General features: G+C 36.6%; 1 protein-coding gene across 1 annotated transcript in view; it reads left to right on the forward strand.

The window, feature by feature from the left end:
• adamts6 (ADAM metallopeptidase with thrombospondin type 1 motif, 6) overlaps nucleotides 1–15,614 on the forward strand; it is an 83,652-nt gene that overhangs the window by 6,983 nt on the left and 61,055 nt on the right. The window contains exons 4-8 of the mRNA XM_052567139.1: nucleotides 1,167–1,335; nucleotides 1,557–1,774; nucleotides 1,906–1,989; nucleotides 2,823–2,968; nucleotides 11,161–11,204. Of these exons, the coding sequence (XP_052423099.1) occupies nucleotides 1,167–1,335; nucleotides 1,557–1,774; nucleotides 1,906–1,989; nucleotides 2,823–2,968; nucleotides 11,161–11,204 (661 nt within the window). The remainder of the gene's footprint in view (nucleotides 1–1,166; nucleotides 1,336–1,556; nucleotides 1,775–1,905; nucleotides 1,990–2,822; nucleotides 2,969–11,160; nucleotides 11,205–15,614) is intronic.

A 15,614-nucleotide genomic window follows, 5' to 3' on the forward strand; every position in this document is an offset into this window, starting at 1 on the left:
ACATCTTTTTAATCACTTTAAAAATTCAGTTGTGATTCGTGCTCAAAAAAACGGATATTATAATTTTATTCTACACATGATAATTTGTGCAATTGTGTAAACTATGGTTAGTTTAGAAAACCCATGGTTAATTTGTGGTTACCATGGATTAACTATAGTAATCATGGTATTTGTGGCTTCTGTAGTAAACCATGGTTAATTTATCGTAAGTTTTGATAACTGATATCATCAAGTTTGATCTGTCCCAATGGCTGGGCTAAAATGAAAGTAAAAGCGACGCTTTTACAAACATAATGTTCCACCTTTGCCATTAAACCAACCAGATTACCAACACAAAAGCTTTAGGCTGTAGTCCACAAGAAATTTCAAACAGCTTTGCTTTATCAGGTCTGTAATATTAGGCTTTTTTCCACAGTCCTCCTTTAGTCAGAATAAAGAAATAGACAGTTGTAATGATGCTAAAATGTTATATTATGATTGTTGCAGCCAAAGGTACTGGCTCACCATGCTTCATAAATTGAGATCTCTGCGTTGCTTCAGTCATTTTATTGAAACCAAAAATGGAAAAACAATCCTTTGAATGCCTCAGCATTTTTCACCGTGCATCACACAGCATACGGCTTATATCAACTGTGCTTTTGTTTTGCGTGCACAGCGTTGGCTATTTCTTTGTAAAGATTTAATTGGTCTCATTGTGGAGTTTTACAGACTTGGAGAACATGCCAGCATTTTTTCCCCTCTTCTTTTTCTATAAACACATTTCTGAGGCTCTTTTTGAATTTATGTTAAATTGGGGGTGTTCAAGGGCGCAGGTCTGTGTGCTTTGGTTCCTGTCCCAGTAATTACAGTGTTGTTCTTTATGTAATTGGTGGTTTTTGAGTGATTTATCTCACTGATTTGTATTGTGGCGTGTTTTTGCATTTTCTTGCAATGCTGAATGATATGAATTACTTAGTAATAGTTATCTTGATTCTGGTATGTATTTTAACAGCATGAATGTATTTGTAGAGATGATAAGCGTGTGATATGGCCATTAAAATGCATGAATTTACAACCTTGTCCTTGACACTGCAAATGGAATATTTCAAACCTTGTCAATGGACATATTTTCTTGTTTTTCCAATGTGCCTTTTGCGTAACCTATCATTTTCTCTTTTCTTATCAAGCATGGCGTCATAACCACAGAGGACGAGCAATATTTAATAGAGCCATTAAAAAATATATCCAGAAATTTCAGTGACGTCAACCAAGATGGACAACCACATGTTATTTATAAAAAGACTTCCATTCCTTCTCTGCAAGAGCCAAGCGAGGAGCTCAGCTGTGGTGTTACAGGTTGGTAAACCTCCGTTTGGCCACACGGTGACATAAACAGCTATAGATAGCAGTTTAGGAAATGATGGTCAGTGGTTCAGGTTTGGCTGGACGTCTCTGCAAACAGCTTCAGCATAAACGTTGAGTTAAGATCTACTTTAGCTAAACCTAATTTTACTATCAATTGAACTGCTAATGAATCACTTTTTGATGAAAATGTGAACGATTTTTGTTTTCCCAAGACCTCACAGTAACCAGGACACCCAGCTACGATACCAATCCCGAAGCATACACACCTTACCCAGCCACCGAAGGCAACAGCTCGATGGGTGGCCACCGCCAGCGACGCTCTGTCAGCTCTGAACGCTTTGTGGAGACCCTAGTGGTGGCGGACAAAATGATGGTCGGCTACCACGGTCGCAAAGACATTGAGCACTACATCCTGTCCGTAATGAATATTGTAAGTTTGGTCCTGCTTTTCTCATGCGTATTTATCTCCGATGTGCAATTTATTCTTTTTTAAGAGTACGAGAGAAGAACTCAAACAGCATTTGGCTGACTTTGTGTCTTTTCTTCTTTTCTGGAGGTCAGGTTGCCAAACTTTACCGTGATGCCAGTCTTGGAAACGTTGTGAACATTATTGTAACCCGACTGATTGTTCTGACAGAAGATCAGGTGAGTGTTGCACAAGTCGATCGTTGACAAAAATGACAATTCTGTTATTGCTTACTCAACCCCAATCAGCTTTCACTGTAAGGATGAAAAACTGAGACATTATTGAAGAAAGAAAGTCATACACGTTTAGAATGGCATGAGGATGAGTAAACAATAAAGAGTTTTCATTTTTGGGTGAACTATCCATTTAATGGTGTAATTCTTCAAGAATAAACAGTTTATAGTGTACAGCTGCATTCTGGTTTTGCTAAAGGTCAATGTATTTCAGTAGTACTTCTTAAGACTAGACTGGTGTGATATATTTCCCTAGTCTCACGCACATGCACGCTATTCATCGTTCTTGTCTTTCATCTGCATTAGCATTAAATGAGCGTGAGCTCAGAGTATTTTTAGAGGCTTAGAAACACACCTCACGGTAGTCTGCTGTTTTATTGCCCTGAAAAAGACAGATGGAATCATGAATCGTCTGACCACTTTTAAAGATAAAAGTTATTCGAACAGATATGCCTAGACATTGTCCCTGAGGGAAACTTTGTAAAAGATTTTACGTTAATGTCTTTAATGAGAGAGCCAGGGCGTTTGTCTATGTTTTTTTTGTACTTGGAAGAGTCAAATAATTCTTCCCAGACTGGGAAACCAACCAAAAGATCCAACTAGCTCTAAAACTAGCTAAAATTCACATTGTACCAGCCAAATAATATATAAAATTTTAACTAAAATATATACACTTAACATGCCGAAGTGTCCTTTGTCATATTATGACTTGTAAACTTGCTGTGGATCAGATTTTGTTGCATTGATACATTGAATTGTTTTTATTTTTTATGTTGCAGCCCAACTTGGAGATAAACCACCATGCAGACAAATCTCTAGACAGCTTCTGTAAATGGCAGAAATCCATTCTTTCTCATCAGGGAGATGGAAACAGTATCCCAGAGAACGGGATCGCCCATCACGACAATGCTGTTCTCATCACAAGGTCGGTTACTATTATTTCCATCTGATTTCTGAAGCACTTTGTGGTTGAGGTTGGGGATATGGTTAGGATTGGGTTTGTTTGAAAGGAATGTTGTTTCAGGGCCAAGATGTTGATTCAGGAACACATCCCACTTGGTCACCAACACTTCATTTGTTCAGAATCATGATTGACGACAACTAAACTTTACTGTAAGGACCAGTTCTCACTATTAACTAGCATGCATCACTAGCACATTGGGTTTTTATAAGTACTTTTAAAGCATATATTAATTCCTTATAATGCATGACCATATTTTAGATCCCTAATCCTACCCCATGCCCAAACGTAACAACTACCTTAGTAACTTTTAATAAGCAGCATATTAGGAGTTTATTGAGACAAAAGTTTTAGTTAATAGTTAGTTAATAATGAGAACGGGATCTTAAAATAGATTATACTGTATGTATTCAGTGCTAAGTAGTTTATATAGTTGCCATTCCACAACCTAAATAATGTTATCTACTACATGTTAGCTGTCTGAAAGTGCAAATACTTAATTTTCACACCTCACTTTATAAAATAGTTTCATTTGCTATTCAGTCTGACTATAACATTAATTAAGAACCTCTGTTTAAACTACCAACATCACCTTGAATTGTTGCAGTTGCTTTGATATTTTTGATATTTTGACGGCGTAACCCAGCAAACTTAATGTGTCTTGTTAAAAATAGCTTTTATTCACTTGAGGTAATCTTTTTTTGTGTTTATGTGTGTTTGTTAAATACATACCCTTCTGGAATCCCTTCCTTCATTATATTTATCCAGGAGCTCAAAACGTCTTACAGTAGTTGTTTCAGTGATTAGTTTGTGGGCGATCTATCCACTAAACTGCGGACAGCTCTGTGATTTAACATTTTTTACTAACTTCCTCAATTTAGCTGGAATTAGACAAGAACGACTTGTTTTAGGGTTGGTTGACATTTTGGCATTTAAGGTTTGACAGTTTGTACTGGAAGCATATATTGGGTGGGTCGTTTACAACTGAGACTAAACTGGTTATTAATGTCATTGTTAATTGGTGTTCAGTGAGGCATGACTTTGTGGTTTGGACAGGTGCAAGCCTTGACACCGTCACACATAGAAGTTGTTTAACTTCGTAGTGTTTTTGCTAAACATGTGGAGCCCAAACAACTTTTCGAATTGACTGAAATGGGCGGTGCGTCTGACGCTAGTCTACAGAAAGTTTCATCTTAAGTTTATTTCTCCAGAACAGACACAAATCTGCCAAAGTAAGCCAGGCGGTAAACAGCTAGCCGTTGTCCTGCTAATTTCTGGCAGACTGGTTTTGAGTCTGGCAAACAAACCCCGCTAGTTTGCCGCTATAAATGGATTTCATTCTGAATTAAGTGCAGCTTTAAACTTTAGTCAGAGAATTTTCCTTTCAGAAAGAGAGGGAAACCTTTGTGTTATGCTAAATTTGTTGGAGGAATTGACATTTCATATTTCAGTTAAATATAAATGACTCCAAAGCTCATACTGTATTCTTTGGATCCACGACTGTTGTTTTAAGAGATCCGTTCTGATTGTTTGAGGCTTTACTCAAGAAACGAACAATAGTCAAACGGTGGATAGCTATTATATCCCAAGCCAAAAATATTCATTAGATCTTAAGTCAGTGTGTGGAACCTGTATATAGAAACATGCAGATTTTTTGGCATTTGGATTTTTTTATTTATTTTTAATTTTTTTAAGAGTCTGGACTAAGTTGCAGTTAGTTTGAAAAGTTCATATCGAATTTACTTAAAGAAAGAAATAACTAAATGTATTTATTTTTTTACTAAAGTATTTCTCATCATTCTGGATTCATGCAGTCGACTATGTGACATTTACTTTTATGACATTTATATGGCATTTACTTACACTATTTATATACTGAATGAGTCACTGAGGCAGTTATTTAGGACAAAGGAGTGTAGTATATCCGTGCTTCTGAGCGAAATGTCATGATAGACATAAGCAAAGGCAATATTTCAGTTTTCTGTCCTCTCTTTCCACATTGTGAGAAAGTCATTTTACATACATCAGCTACACTGCATTAAAGAACGGATCAGATTTCATCGGTGGTAAAATGACAGTGTAGTCAGTCGGATCTAGATTAGATTTGAAAATCAAATTTGATTCGTGTGCAGCATGAACAAAGCCTTATTTACATGAAGGCTAATATGCTGATTAGCTTTGTGCGGTTAGCTTATTGTTGAGTACTGCAGGAGGAAGGTGCCCCTGCAGCAATGTGATTTTATGACCATTTGTACTAGCAGTGCTTAGTTTGGAGACATTTATGTGAGGTGATTTCATATATGACTAATGATAGCCTGAAGGAGAGCTTAACAATCAGAGTGATGTTTCCTTGAAAGCCCGTTCAAGTAAACTCACCAGCATACCATACAAAGTAATGTCTATACTCATTAGCTCTCTAGCCAATTATGATTATTTGCTTATTTTGGTAGAAATCAGTGCTAATCAGTCATGCTTTTGATTGTTTTTGGTTTGTGATTGTTGTTTGACATCACGCATTGACTTTTACTATTTTTTTTTTTTACAGTGTCCTTGTTTCACATTACAAAAGTTATGCACATATACATAATTTAAAATGCAACTAAACCAAATCTTTACCCTTACCCTATAGTAATTACATGTTGATAATTATTATTACTCAGTACATGTACAGCAATTACACTGTACCAAGGACAATAACATAAAGTGTAAGCTAAGCTTCTCATAGTTTGTCGCAAAGCAAATGTGGTTTATGAATTTTACTGAATGTATTATTGTTGCAATTTACTGCACAGTGTTTACTACAATATCAAACGCAATATTTTACAATGTTTGTAAAATTGTAAGTAGTTTACAATGTGATTTTTACAATAGTTTATTAAGTTTACTGTAACATATTTAACTATAATGTAATAATGGAAACAACCACAACATGGCAACTTAGGTAAACGTTGTAAATGTTTCAATTATTGCAATTTTTTTACTGTACTGTACATTGTTAAAATTAACTAAGTTTCAGATTTCAGTTTCTCTTTAAGTAAATTTTAATGAATGCAAAAAGCTTAGACTAAACTTCAAAAACTGTTGTAACTGTGAGAATAAGAAAATGTTGTAAACTATTCCAACTTTTGAAATTGTTTAAAAAAATTGTGACTATAGCAACCATTTTAATCAAATTTGTAAACTGCGGCTACTTTCACAGTCGTAGCAATGTACAGCATCACTCGGACTTTTAAGTATTTTTCAAAGTTTCTAAAATGTACAGTTTTGTCTAAGTTTTTATGGTTTACTTAAATGACCCAAAGTGTTCATATTGATAATTTATACAATGTATAAACTTTACTAAAATGTAAATAATTGCAGTCATTCACTAAATGTAGTAAAATTGTGATCTTTGTACTTTTTGTAGCTTACTAAAATAGATATAGCTGAGTGATTTTACATTTAAAGGTGTAACAGAAAAAGGACATCATCCTTGCAGTAGAAATAATTATAGATCAATGTATCTGATAAAGTATATACATACATACTGAGAAAAAAAAGTAAAGCCTGAATATATGCGCTTTGGATAAAAGCGTCTGCTAAATGCATAAATGTATCTGTTGTTAAATGACTTGCACGTCAGCAGAGGTCACATGGACAGTTTTCTGTGGTCAGCTGTCCCTTTCATTGGGTGGCTCAGAGATGCAAACATTTAGACAGAAGCTCTCGGGTGATGGCATTTGCCACATTTGCTGCAGTATCTCTGCTGGTACAAGAGAAAGAAACATTAATGGGATAAAGACTGCGTGATGCAGACACATCATCCTGATGGACGGTCCATCCTGACCTCTTCAGCAATGTTTTTGCAGTCCTAGACTTTTGGCCGGAGCATGGCGGGGGGATGCAATATTGCTTGTTTGGAACACGATCCATTGTGAGAGCTGGGGGAAATTAAAGTAACTAAATCAAAATAAATCGATGTCCAAATGAGGTCAGCTTCTCGACACAAGTTCATGAGACAGTACCTAATGCTGGTGGGTTTGCTCTGCTTGGGGAGTCATGGAATGAGGAGGGAGTGAACTGAAATTGAATTTGCATTGTCCTTGGTTTTTTAATACATTAAAAGCCCGTCCTCAAGGCAGACCTTGTTTATCATTCCGTGTGTATGCCTTTCTTTTTTTATTATTATTGAATTACCAGTACAGTACATACATCAATTAGACATCAAGGGAAACACACGCATGCATGCGCACACACAAACATATGTACATAGGATCTTCCATTTAATTTACTCTAAATTTTAATGTGTAATTTTGTTATACATACAGATTTAGCAGTGTGATGCAATGCTTATATTATGTAGTTATTCTTAGTTGTGGTTTCTTATGGCAATATTAATAAAAAAAAAAAAATGTTAAACTAATGATTTAAGAAATATTCCAGTTCAGTACAAACTCGGTCAACGGAATTTGTTGATTACCCCTAAAATTAAGTTTCCTGTCTTTTCTTTTCAAAAATTGAGAATCTCAAAATACCCCATCGATCATTTTTATGGCTTGTTGAAATTGCCACTTTTAGGGTATGAGGTTTTTCCCGCCAGTTTAAGTGACCCCAATAACATTATATTGTTATTGAATTGTTGGATATTTAGCCCCTAAAATGCACATTTTACCAGGGGAATCCCACCATAAATGTGCATTTTATCCCAACGGAATGTGATTTTCCCCGGGAGATCCCCCTCAAAACATGATTGGGCTAGGTTTGAGTAGCTATTGGGAGGGTTTTGTTGTGGAAACCTGGCAACCCTGATGGAGCTTCAAGAGCTCATGATCGCGGGCATACAGGTGTTATGACCATGTTACTGATGTCACATTGCTTCCAAATGCAATTTTTAATTACCACATTCCTATTCACGATCATTCTGGTCGCACATGAAGGCAGCATTATTGAAAACAGACAGAGACAATGGTAGCTTTAGCAACATTAGCCTTACAGAGAGCCAAGAAGCTCTTTTGGAAAACAAAATATGATGTGTGATGCTTACTTTGTCTGGAGTCTGGATGTTTGCGCACAAAGCCTTGGTATCGATCCCTCTTCAGAAGCCTTCAGAAGCAATCTTTGCCCAACTCCAGCGCTGAACTGACACTTGTTTGTGAGGCAGTCCGGAGTAAACGTTTTTTAAACATCGTGTCCTAAGCAGTCTATGGAGTCTACAATGTTCGTTTATGCATCCCAACACACAACACTTTTAATGGCTCTTTGGTGCTGACATTGTACCTCCAGCAGCCACAGCAAGAGAACAGTAATGGCGGACCGCAGCTTCTCATTCAGGGCTGTGTAAATGCTAACAGAGCAGAGAGCGTCACTCACAAATGGGTGGGACATTCCCTGCCTATGTCGTCATAGTAGTGAGAAATGCTAGTGTGGAGAGACTGTTTATGAATTATGAATTATGAGGATTATAAAACATTGAGTGAGTGGATTTGTACCATTATAGACTGTTTGTTTTCACACACTGTGTTCAAACACCTTATAAAAGTGATTTAGCATTCTATGGCACCTTTAAAGAGATAGTTGACCCAATAATTATTTAGTCACCTTCACGCTGTTCCAAACCTTCAAACTTTTTTTTTTTGGAACATAACAAAAATAATTTGAGAAATGTCTCAGTGGTTTGTATTTCCATTCAGTAAAAGTAGAGGGTAACCAAAGGGACTTTTTGAAGACTAGCATTCTTCCAAAAAAAAAAAAATATATATATATATATATTTGTGATCTGCAGAAAGAAAGAGTCATGCAGGTTTTGATCAACATGATGGTGAGCAAGTGATAGCGGAATTAAAATTTTTGGGTGAACTATCTCTTTAAGGTTTTAGGTATTACATTACAGTGGCAAAATTGTTGGATATCATTTGGATATAACATGTAAACAGAAAACGTTAATAAGAGTTTTAAAGGGACCCTTTTACACTTTTTCACCTTTCCTCTTGTTTGTAAACCTTCTCAGCGTCATAATTGTGCAAAATTGACACCATTGTAAATATATTGATAGCTGAGCAGATGAAGCTTGTGCTTATGGTAAGGGGCGTGGTCGGTTCACCAATCACAGCGCACTGGGCCAGCTAACCAATCAGAGCACATTTCATTTTCGAAAGGATGGGCTTCCCCGAAAAAGGACCTAAATAGTGTTTAAGACAGACTGGTAAGAGAGGTGCAACTATTATGTAAAATATGTGAAAAACAATGAGTTTTTGCAACGAAAAAGAAGGAAAGCCTATTCTAGTACACCCCAAAAACCAAATCAAGACTTTGTACAAAGGGATAATAGGCCCCCTTATAATAAGAGATTGTTTTATTGTGACTATTCTGTTAAAGCAGTGAGTGTTTTAACACTTACCAGTTGGCTCCATTCTCTTCTTTTGTCAGTGCCTCTCAAATCTTAAAGAAAAATAATAATAATATTAAGATTTTTTTGTGGTTATCAACAATATGCCACAAGTGCTGTAGATTGAGCGTAACTGGTATTGAACCATGTATATTATTTTAAAATATGACAGGTAATTTGTGCTATGGGCATTATACCTCAAAACACATAGCTTGTTAAATAACTGATGATGGTAAATTAAAAAATTCCATAGAAACAGCTGTTTTGACTAACCACCTAGCAATGCCCTAGCTACTGCACTGCTGCACAAAACGCCCTACTAATTGCATTTCATCTCACTTGCATGGGCAGGCACTGCTCACATTGTCCTAAGAATGTTTTACATGAGCGCGATCTCACAATGAGTTTACATTGTTTCACATTTGTATAAAAACTGTGCAAAGGAGCACAAAGAGACGCTTGTTTTGATTATTTCTTTTTTTGGCTGCAATATTCCAGTATGGTTTTCCAGATTCAAAGATCTTTTGGCTCTTTTGACCCTTTCCAGTTGCCACAGTAAACAGAGCACATGGATATCTTCAGATCGACACCACAAGAGAAGGCCGATAGAAACGGCCGGTCTGACTGAATATGTGCAGAACGTCTGCGCCGTTCCCCTCAAGCCCCTGACGCAAAACACAAAGCTTCTGAGAGAGTTTAATATGATTCCGATCAGGCACCGTGTCTTTCCTCTGTGCTGAAGACAATGTCAAACAAAGCCTGGCTGCCTGCCTTTGGCCAGACTCAGCAGCCCAAACTGCTTGTGATATTTTTCAGGAGGTGTTAAATGCCCCATTTGGGGAATAAGAAAATATTTGGCATTCTTTCATATAGGCCTGCGTTCGAAAATTTCCGCAGACTGACGAGAAGTCCCAGTGGGGAAAAAGAAAGAGTTTGGGTTACAAAACAAACATCAATAAAACTAAATAAAAAGAAAACTGAGGCGAGTTGCACAAACTGACAGTAAGTTATAGTGGATGCTGTCAATAAAATATGGGTCGTAGATTTGGATTACATTGGATTAATTTGATGTTTTAAACTTGAATAATTATTAAACTTCAAGACGTGTCTTTCTTCAGCTCAAACATGTTGAAAGCAAGAACAGATCAAATGTAAATGTGGACCTTGTTTATGTTAATGTAAGATTATGTGTTACAGACATGAACCATAATCGCATACTAATGCACTAATGTGCTAATACTTATACTTTTAATGTGCTAGATGATAAAATAGGTAATAAAAATAAATAAAATGAGTGGACTTGCATGAAAGGAAGGATGTGAGCCATACTGTTTCATAGTTTGGTCCTTTTGGTTACACTATATATTTCAATAGTCCACTTTAGACATTTTACGAACTACTAAGTAACTTTGCAACTACATGTCAACTTACTCTCATCGCGTGAATAGATTGTTAGGTTAGGGTTAGTAGAATGAGTTCACATGTACTTGCAAAATGACTTGAAGTCATTACAATGTCTGTTGGGTGACCATCAAAATAAAGTGTTGGCAGATATTAAGCTGACAGTCTACAAATATTCTAATGACTGCTAATTGACAAGTAGATGAGAAGTTGGCAGAATGTGTAAAGTGGAATATCAGAATAAAGTGTGGCTCCAGACATTAAGCATCCATCCAGTTAACGTATACTAATTAACGTATAATAATTAACGTTTTCTTTATATGTAACGCATGGAGTTCTGATGAATTTCTGTCATACAAAGACCTTACATTTGGTTTCTTTTCTCTTTTAGGTATGACATCTGCACCTATAAGAACAAACCCTGCGGTACTCTCGGTAAGTACCTGAAATGTATCCTTAAACTAAATTTTCTTTTGATTTAAAGAGTTAGTCCCAAAATGAAAATTCTGTCAATATTTATTCAACCTCATGTTGGTCTAAGGGCCCTTACATAGTCAACGCGAGAAACGCGAGCAAGCAACGTGAGCGACGCGCTCCCTTTCATAGTCTAAACAGTGGATGCAAGCGTCACGGGCGATGCGTGTATGCAATACACCGCTCACACAACAGGGGGTAGTAGAGTCGGGGTGATATTAGTAGAGTCGGGTCGCGTGATATTCAGATCACAATGGCATTCTGTTGCTGATTTTACATCGGCAGCAACAAAGGCAACGCGGAGATAAATGTGGATGAATACGTATAAGTTCGCATAATTTTTCCTCTTCGCCCTCCACTGTATTAAAAAATTCTTCTTCTGTAAACACAATATACTTGAATTAATGTACAATACTTGCAATGTCGCCCCCACCGACAACGCATAGTATTGCGTGCATCGGCGCGTCGCGTATCAAAAACTAGGACGACACATTTGGCTACACACCGACGCAAAATGGCGGCCGAAGTGTAAAGATGCGTAGCCTCGGGGACGCGTATGCGTACAGATGCGTTGACTATGAAACGGCCCTAAATGCAGAGAAATTGTGTCCATCTTCAGAACAAAAATTAAGATATTAACCAAAATCTGAGAAGTTTCTGTCACTCCATTGAAAGTGTATTCACCCAAATTGTTGATGCTTCTAAACATTCATAAAGAGATTGTAAAGTAAATCTATACAAATAGTAGTAGTAGAGTGGTTTAATCCAGTCTTCTGAGGAGTCACAATCACTTTATATGATAAACATCTAATTTAGACTTTTAGTCACATGTAAACCCTAGTGAAAAAGAAATATTGTACACTACAGATACATTTACATATTTATGTACTTTTACCTGCAATAGTACTTTTGCTATACTAAACTGGTATACTTAAAGTCTACAAAATTTGAACAACTAATTGTGTTCTTTAATTGTGTGAAAATATAGCTGAAGTCCAACTAAAGATATACTGAAGTATATTTGATTTTGCTAAAGTGGAACTATTTCAAGTATACTTCAGGTACTTGCATTTAAAGACAGCTATAATGCAAAGATCATTCAATCCTCATCAATAGTGACATTAAAACACATTTTAAGGCTTAATATAAAAAAATGTGCATGGTGCACAAATAATACTCCAAATAAAGTTTTAATTATCATTTTTAAATCAGTTTGTCTTGAGCAATATGGCAGTAAATATGTTGGTAGATTTCAAATAGAATTAAATAAATGTATTTTAAATATATAACAATTTTACTAAGGAATATTTATTGATCAAAAACTCAACAATGCTTGCTTGACATGCAAGAAAACCCTCAGTGGTTCTTGTGGAAGCTCAAACTAATGGTGTGACACACAAGAATGAACCTCACTGGCTCTTGTGGATCAAGCAAGCATGCTTCAGCTTCCATAATCAAATTTGAATGGAATTGGATCAGAAAATGAACAAATTTCTGGCACTTCTGGAACGGCATGAGGGTGAGTAAATGATGACAGAATTTTCATTTTAGAGTCAACTAACCTTTCAAACGTATGTCACTGAATGGCAAATGCTACATGCTTCGTTAAACAAATAATTTGGTAGGATTTTTGAGAAAGACTTCGCTGCCCCATCTTTATAGAGCTGTTTGGCTCTTGTTGAGCTCAAACATGGCTCAAAGCCTCAACAGCCGCCACTGTCTCTTGTTTCATTTCCAAACATTCCCACTCCTGTCTGCTACGGGACCGAGGTGTTTACCCCTCCCCTGGGCAAGCCAAAAAAGAAAACCAGTGACTATACAATATATAACAGAGAACAGCAGATAAAAGAAGAAATAATATGTTTAAAAAAGACGGGATAACTGAGGAGAAAGCAAACACTGGTGTTTTTTCCCCCTTAAATGGTCTGCAGGCAGTGTCAAAGCCTCGTCTTATCTGAACCAGCCCCCTCCAGTGCTCCACCGTATATCTTAGAAGTAATATTGTGACTCCAGGGGTGGTTTGACAGATTGACCGCATTCGTCACATTCCCCGGGTCCCTTTAATTGCCCTGGCATCTGCTCTGCTTCCTTGCTGCCCCCCTCCTCTTTCTCCACCTCCATCTCCACTTCAACACCCCCCCCCACTCACCTAGAGGCACCATCGTGATCTCGGGTCAACGTGTTGCCCTCTGGGGGTCACCGGGTAATCGCGGAGCGGGGATAATATCAACGTGACCCTTGGCTTAGGAAAACAAGCCCCACCAATGAGCTTTCGACTCAGCCTGGGCCCACTAGCCTTTTTCCATCCTGTATCTCTTTCCTTTTTTACCCTTCTTGCCTCCAGTCGGTGTCTTATTAGCCTTTGATTTGCATGTCGGCTCTTGTTTGGGCCTCTGGATAAGGAAGATAACGAGGGCAGAAGTGCTTTGTTGGAGCGATGGTTCCTAAGCAGACATAAGCTTCCCTCGGTATTACATATTCTTGTGCAATATCTTTAATATTATTTTGCCCACAGGGAGGTCAGGTTTATACCTTTCCAATACTCTTTTGTTATATTATCATTTTAAAGTATTAGTTCAGCCTCCATGAATGTTTACATGAATCAAGTCGAAAATGTCAAGGTGATAGTTTTCATATTTAAATGAAGGGGAAAAGCCTCATAAAAAGAAAATTCTTAAGTAGTCCGAAATAGTCTTTTATGGTTGTTTCTTAGAAAAAAAACCTGCCCATTCATATTTAGAAAAACATGACAAAAATAACATAACAAAAATGTCATGTTGTGCAACCAACATGCAGACAAGAATTAAAATAATTAAATTCTTAAGAAGTCTGAAATAATATTTTATCGTTGTTTTCTTAGAAAAAAAAAAAAACCCTGGAAAAACGCATTGTGGTGCGACCAACAATGTCATGTGGTGCAACCAACATGCAGAAAACAATAAAATAAAAGACATCCCCTGCAGACTCAGTTTTATTATTATATTCATTATTATTATTATTATTCATTATTATTATATTCGTTCCTGTAGCTCAACTGGTAGAGCACTGCGCTAGCAAGCAAGCAATCGCAAGGTTGGGGGTTTGATTCCCCGGGAACACATGATATGTAAAAATTGATAGCCTGAATGCACTGTAAGTCGCTTTGGATAAAAGCGTCTGCTAAATGCATAAATTTAATTTAATTTAATTTAATTTAATTTAATTTAATTTAATTTAATTTAATTTAATTTAATAAGGCAAGATTAGTACAGGTGTTAAAATGTCAGATCGTGCAACTACACAAAATTGGATATTTATGAATGAATAATTCATTGATCCACACATCATAATATATTTCCAAAAATCACCAAGCTGCTATTTTCCATATACAAATTAAAACATAGTCTTTAAATTTATGATAGAAAAAGGACCATAAGAGTATAATGAACTGAGGCCATAAAACTTATGGTATATATACTGAGTCATATATGAGAAAAGCTCTCAAATTCTGTAAGCGGCAAGTGCATTTTCAACCTTGTGTGAAGACACGTTATACCAACTCTCCATTGGCTCTTACATGTCTTGTAATTAAATGTGGCATACCAGTGAATACAAACATTCTTCAAAATATACAAATTTACCCCCCACCCCCACCCCAACAGTTAACTTATCCAAGACTCAATAGTTAAATTATGGACTTTAAATTAAAGGCTGAGGTGTCCTTTGTGTTTCTGAGTTTGCAGAGGTAAACTACCCACCATGTGTCTGATCCAACCAGAGACTAGAGCAGGCTTCTTGAATCTAGGATGGTCCTGCATGCATCTAGCTTTAGGGTTTTGTGTTTTGCTCCCACCAATCATCAACAGATGTAATCTGGTGAGAATTGTTCTGCTCTCCCAGGCTGGATAGATGGGAAAAAAAGAGCTAAGAGACACCTGGATTTCGCAAGAGCCCTTTTCTCCACTTCATAGCTTCAAGGGAACCCCCTCCCCTTAACAGAAGCAGCTGGCTTTGAGAATGTGAAGAGTCAATCTTTGGTCCATCTTCATCTTTGTCAAGAAGAAACATCTAATATTTTTGTAAGACATGAAATGAATCCTTTTTTAGGAGAATCAAAAGCATAAGCTGTTAAATGGTTAGCTATCTTTTTACTTCAGAAAACATGGAATACAGTGTACAAGTGTACTGTAAAACAAAACAAAAAACCCTGTAAAGTAATGCACAGTGTACTGTATTAAAATGAAGGGATTTCCGTGTATATATTTTTTTTACAGTTGTCTAACCTGTTCATTACATTGTGTTTTATGGTTAACAGAATTGTCCGTAAAATAAATAGTTAATTTTCTATTTATTTATTTCTTTTACAGTGTATGAACTACTGTTCTGGTACTT

This window comes from Carassius gibelio, chromosome B10 (genome assembly GCF_023724105.1).
Source record: "Carassius gibelio isolate Cgi1373 ecotype wild population from Czech Republic chromosome B10, carGib1.2-hapl.c, whole genome shotgun sequence".
Lineage (NCBI taxonomy): Eukaryota > Metazoa > Chordata > Actinopteri > Cypriniformes > Cyprinidae > Carassius > Carassius gibelio.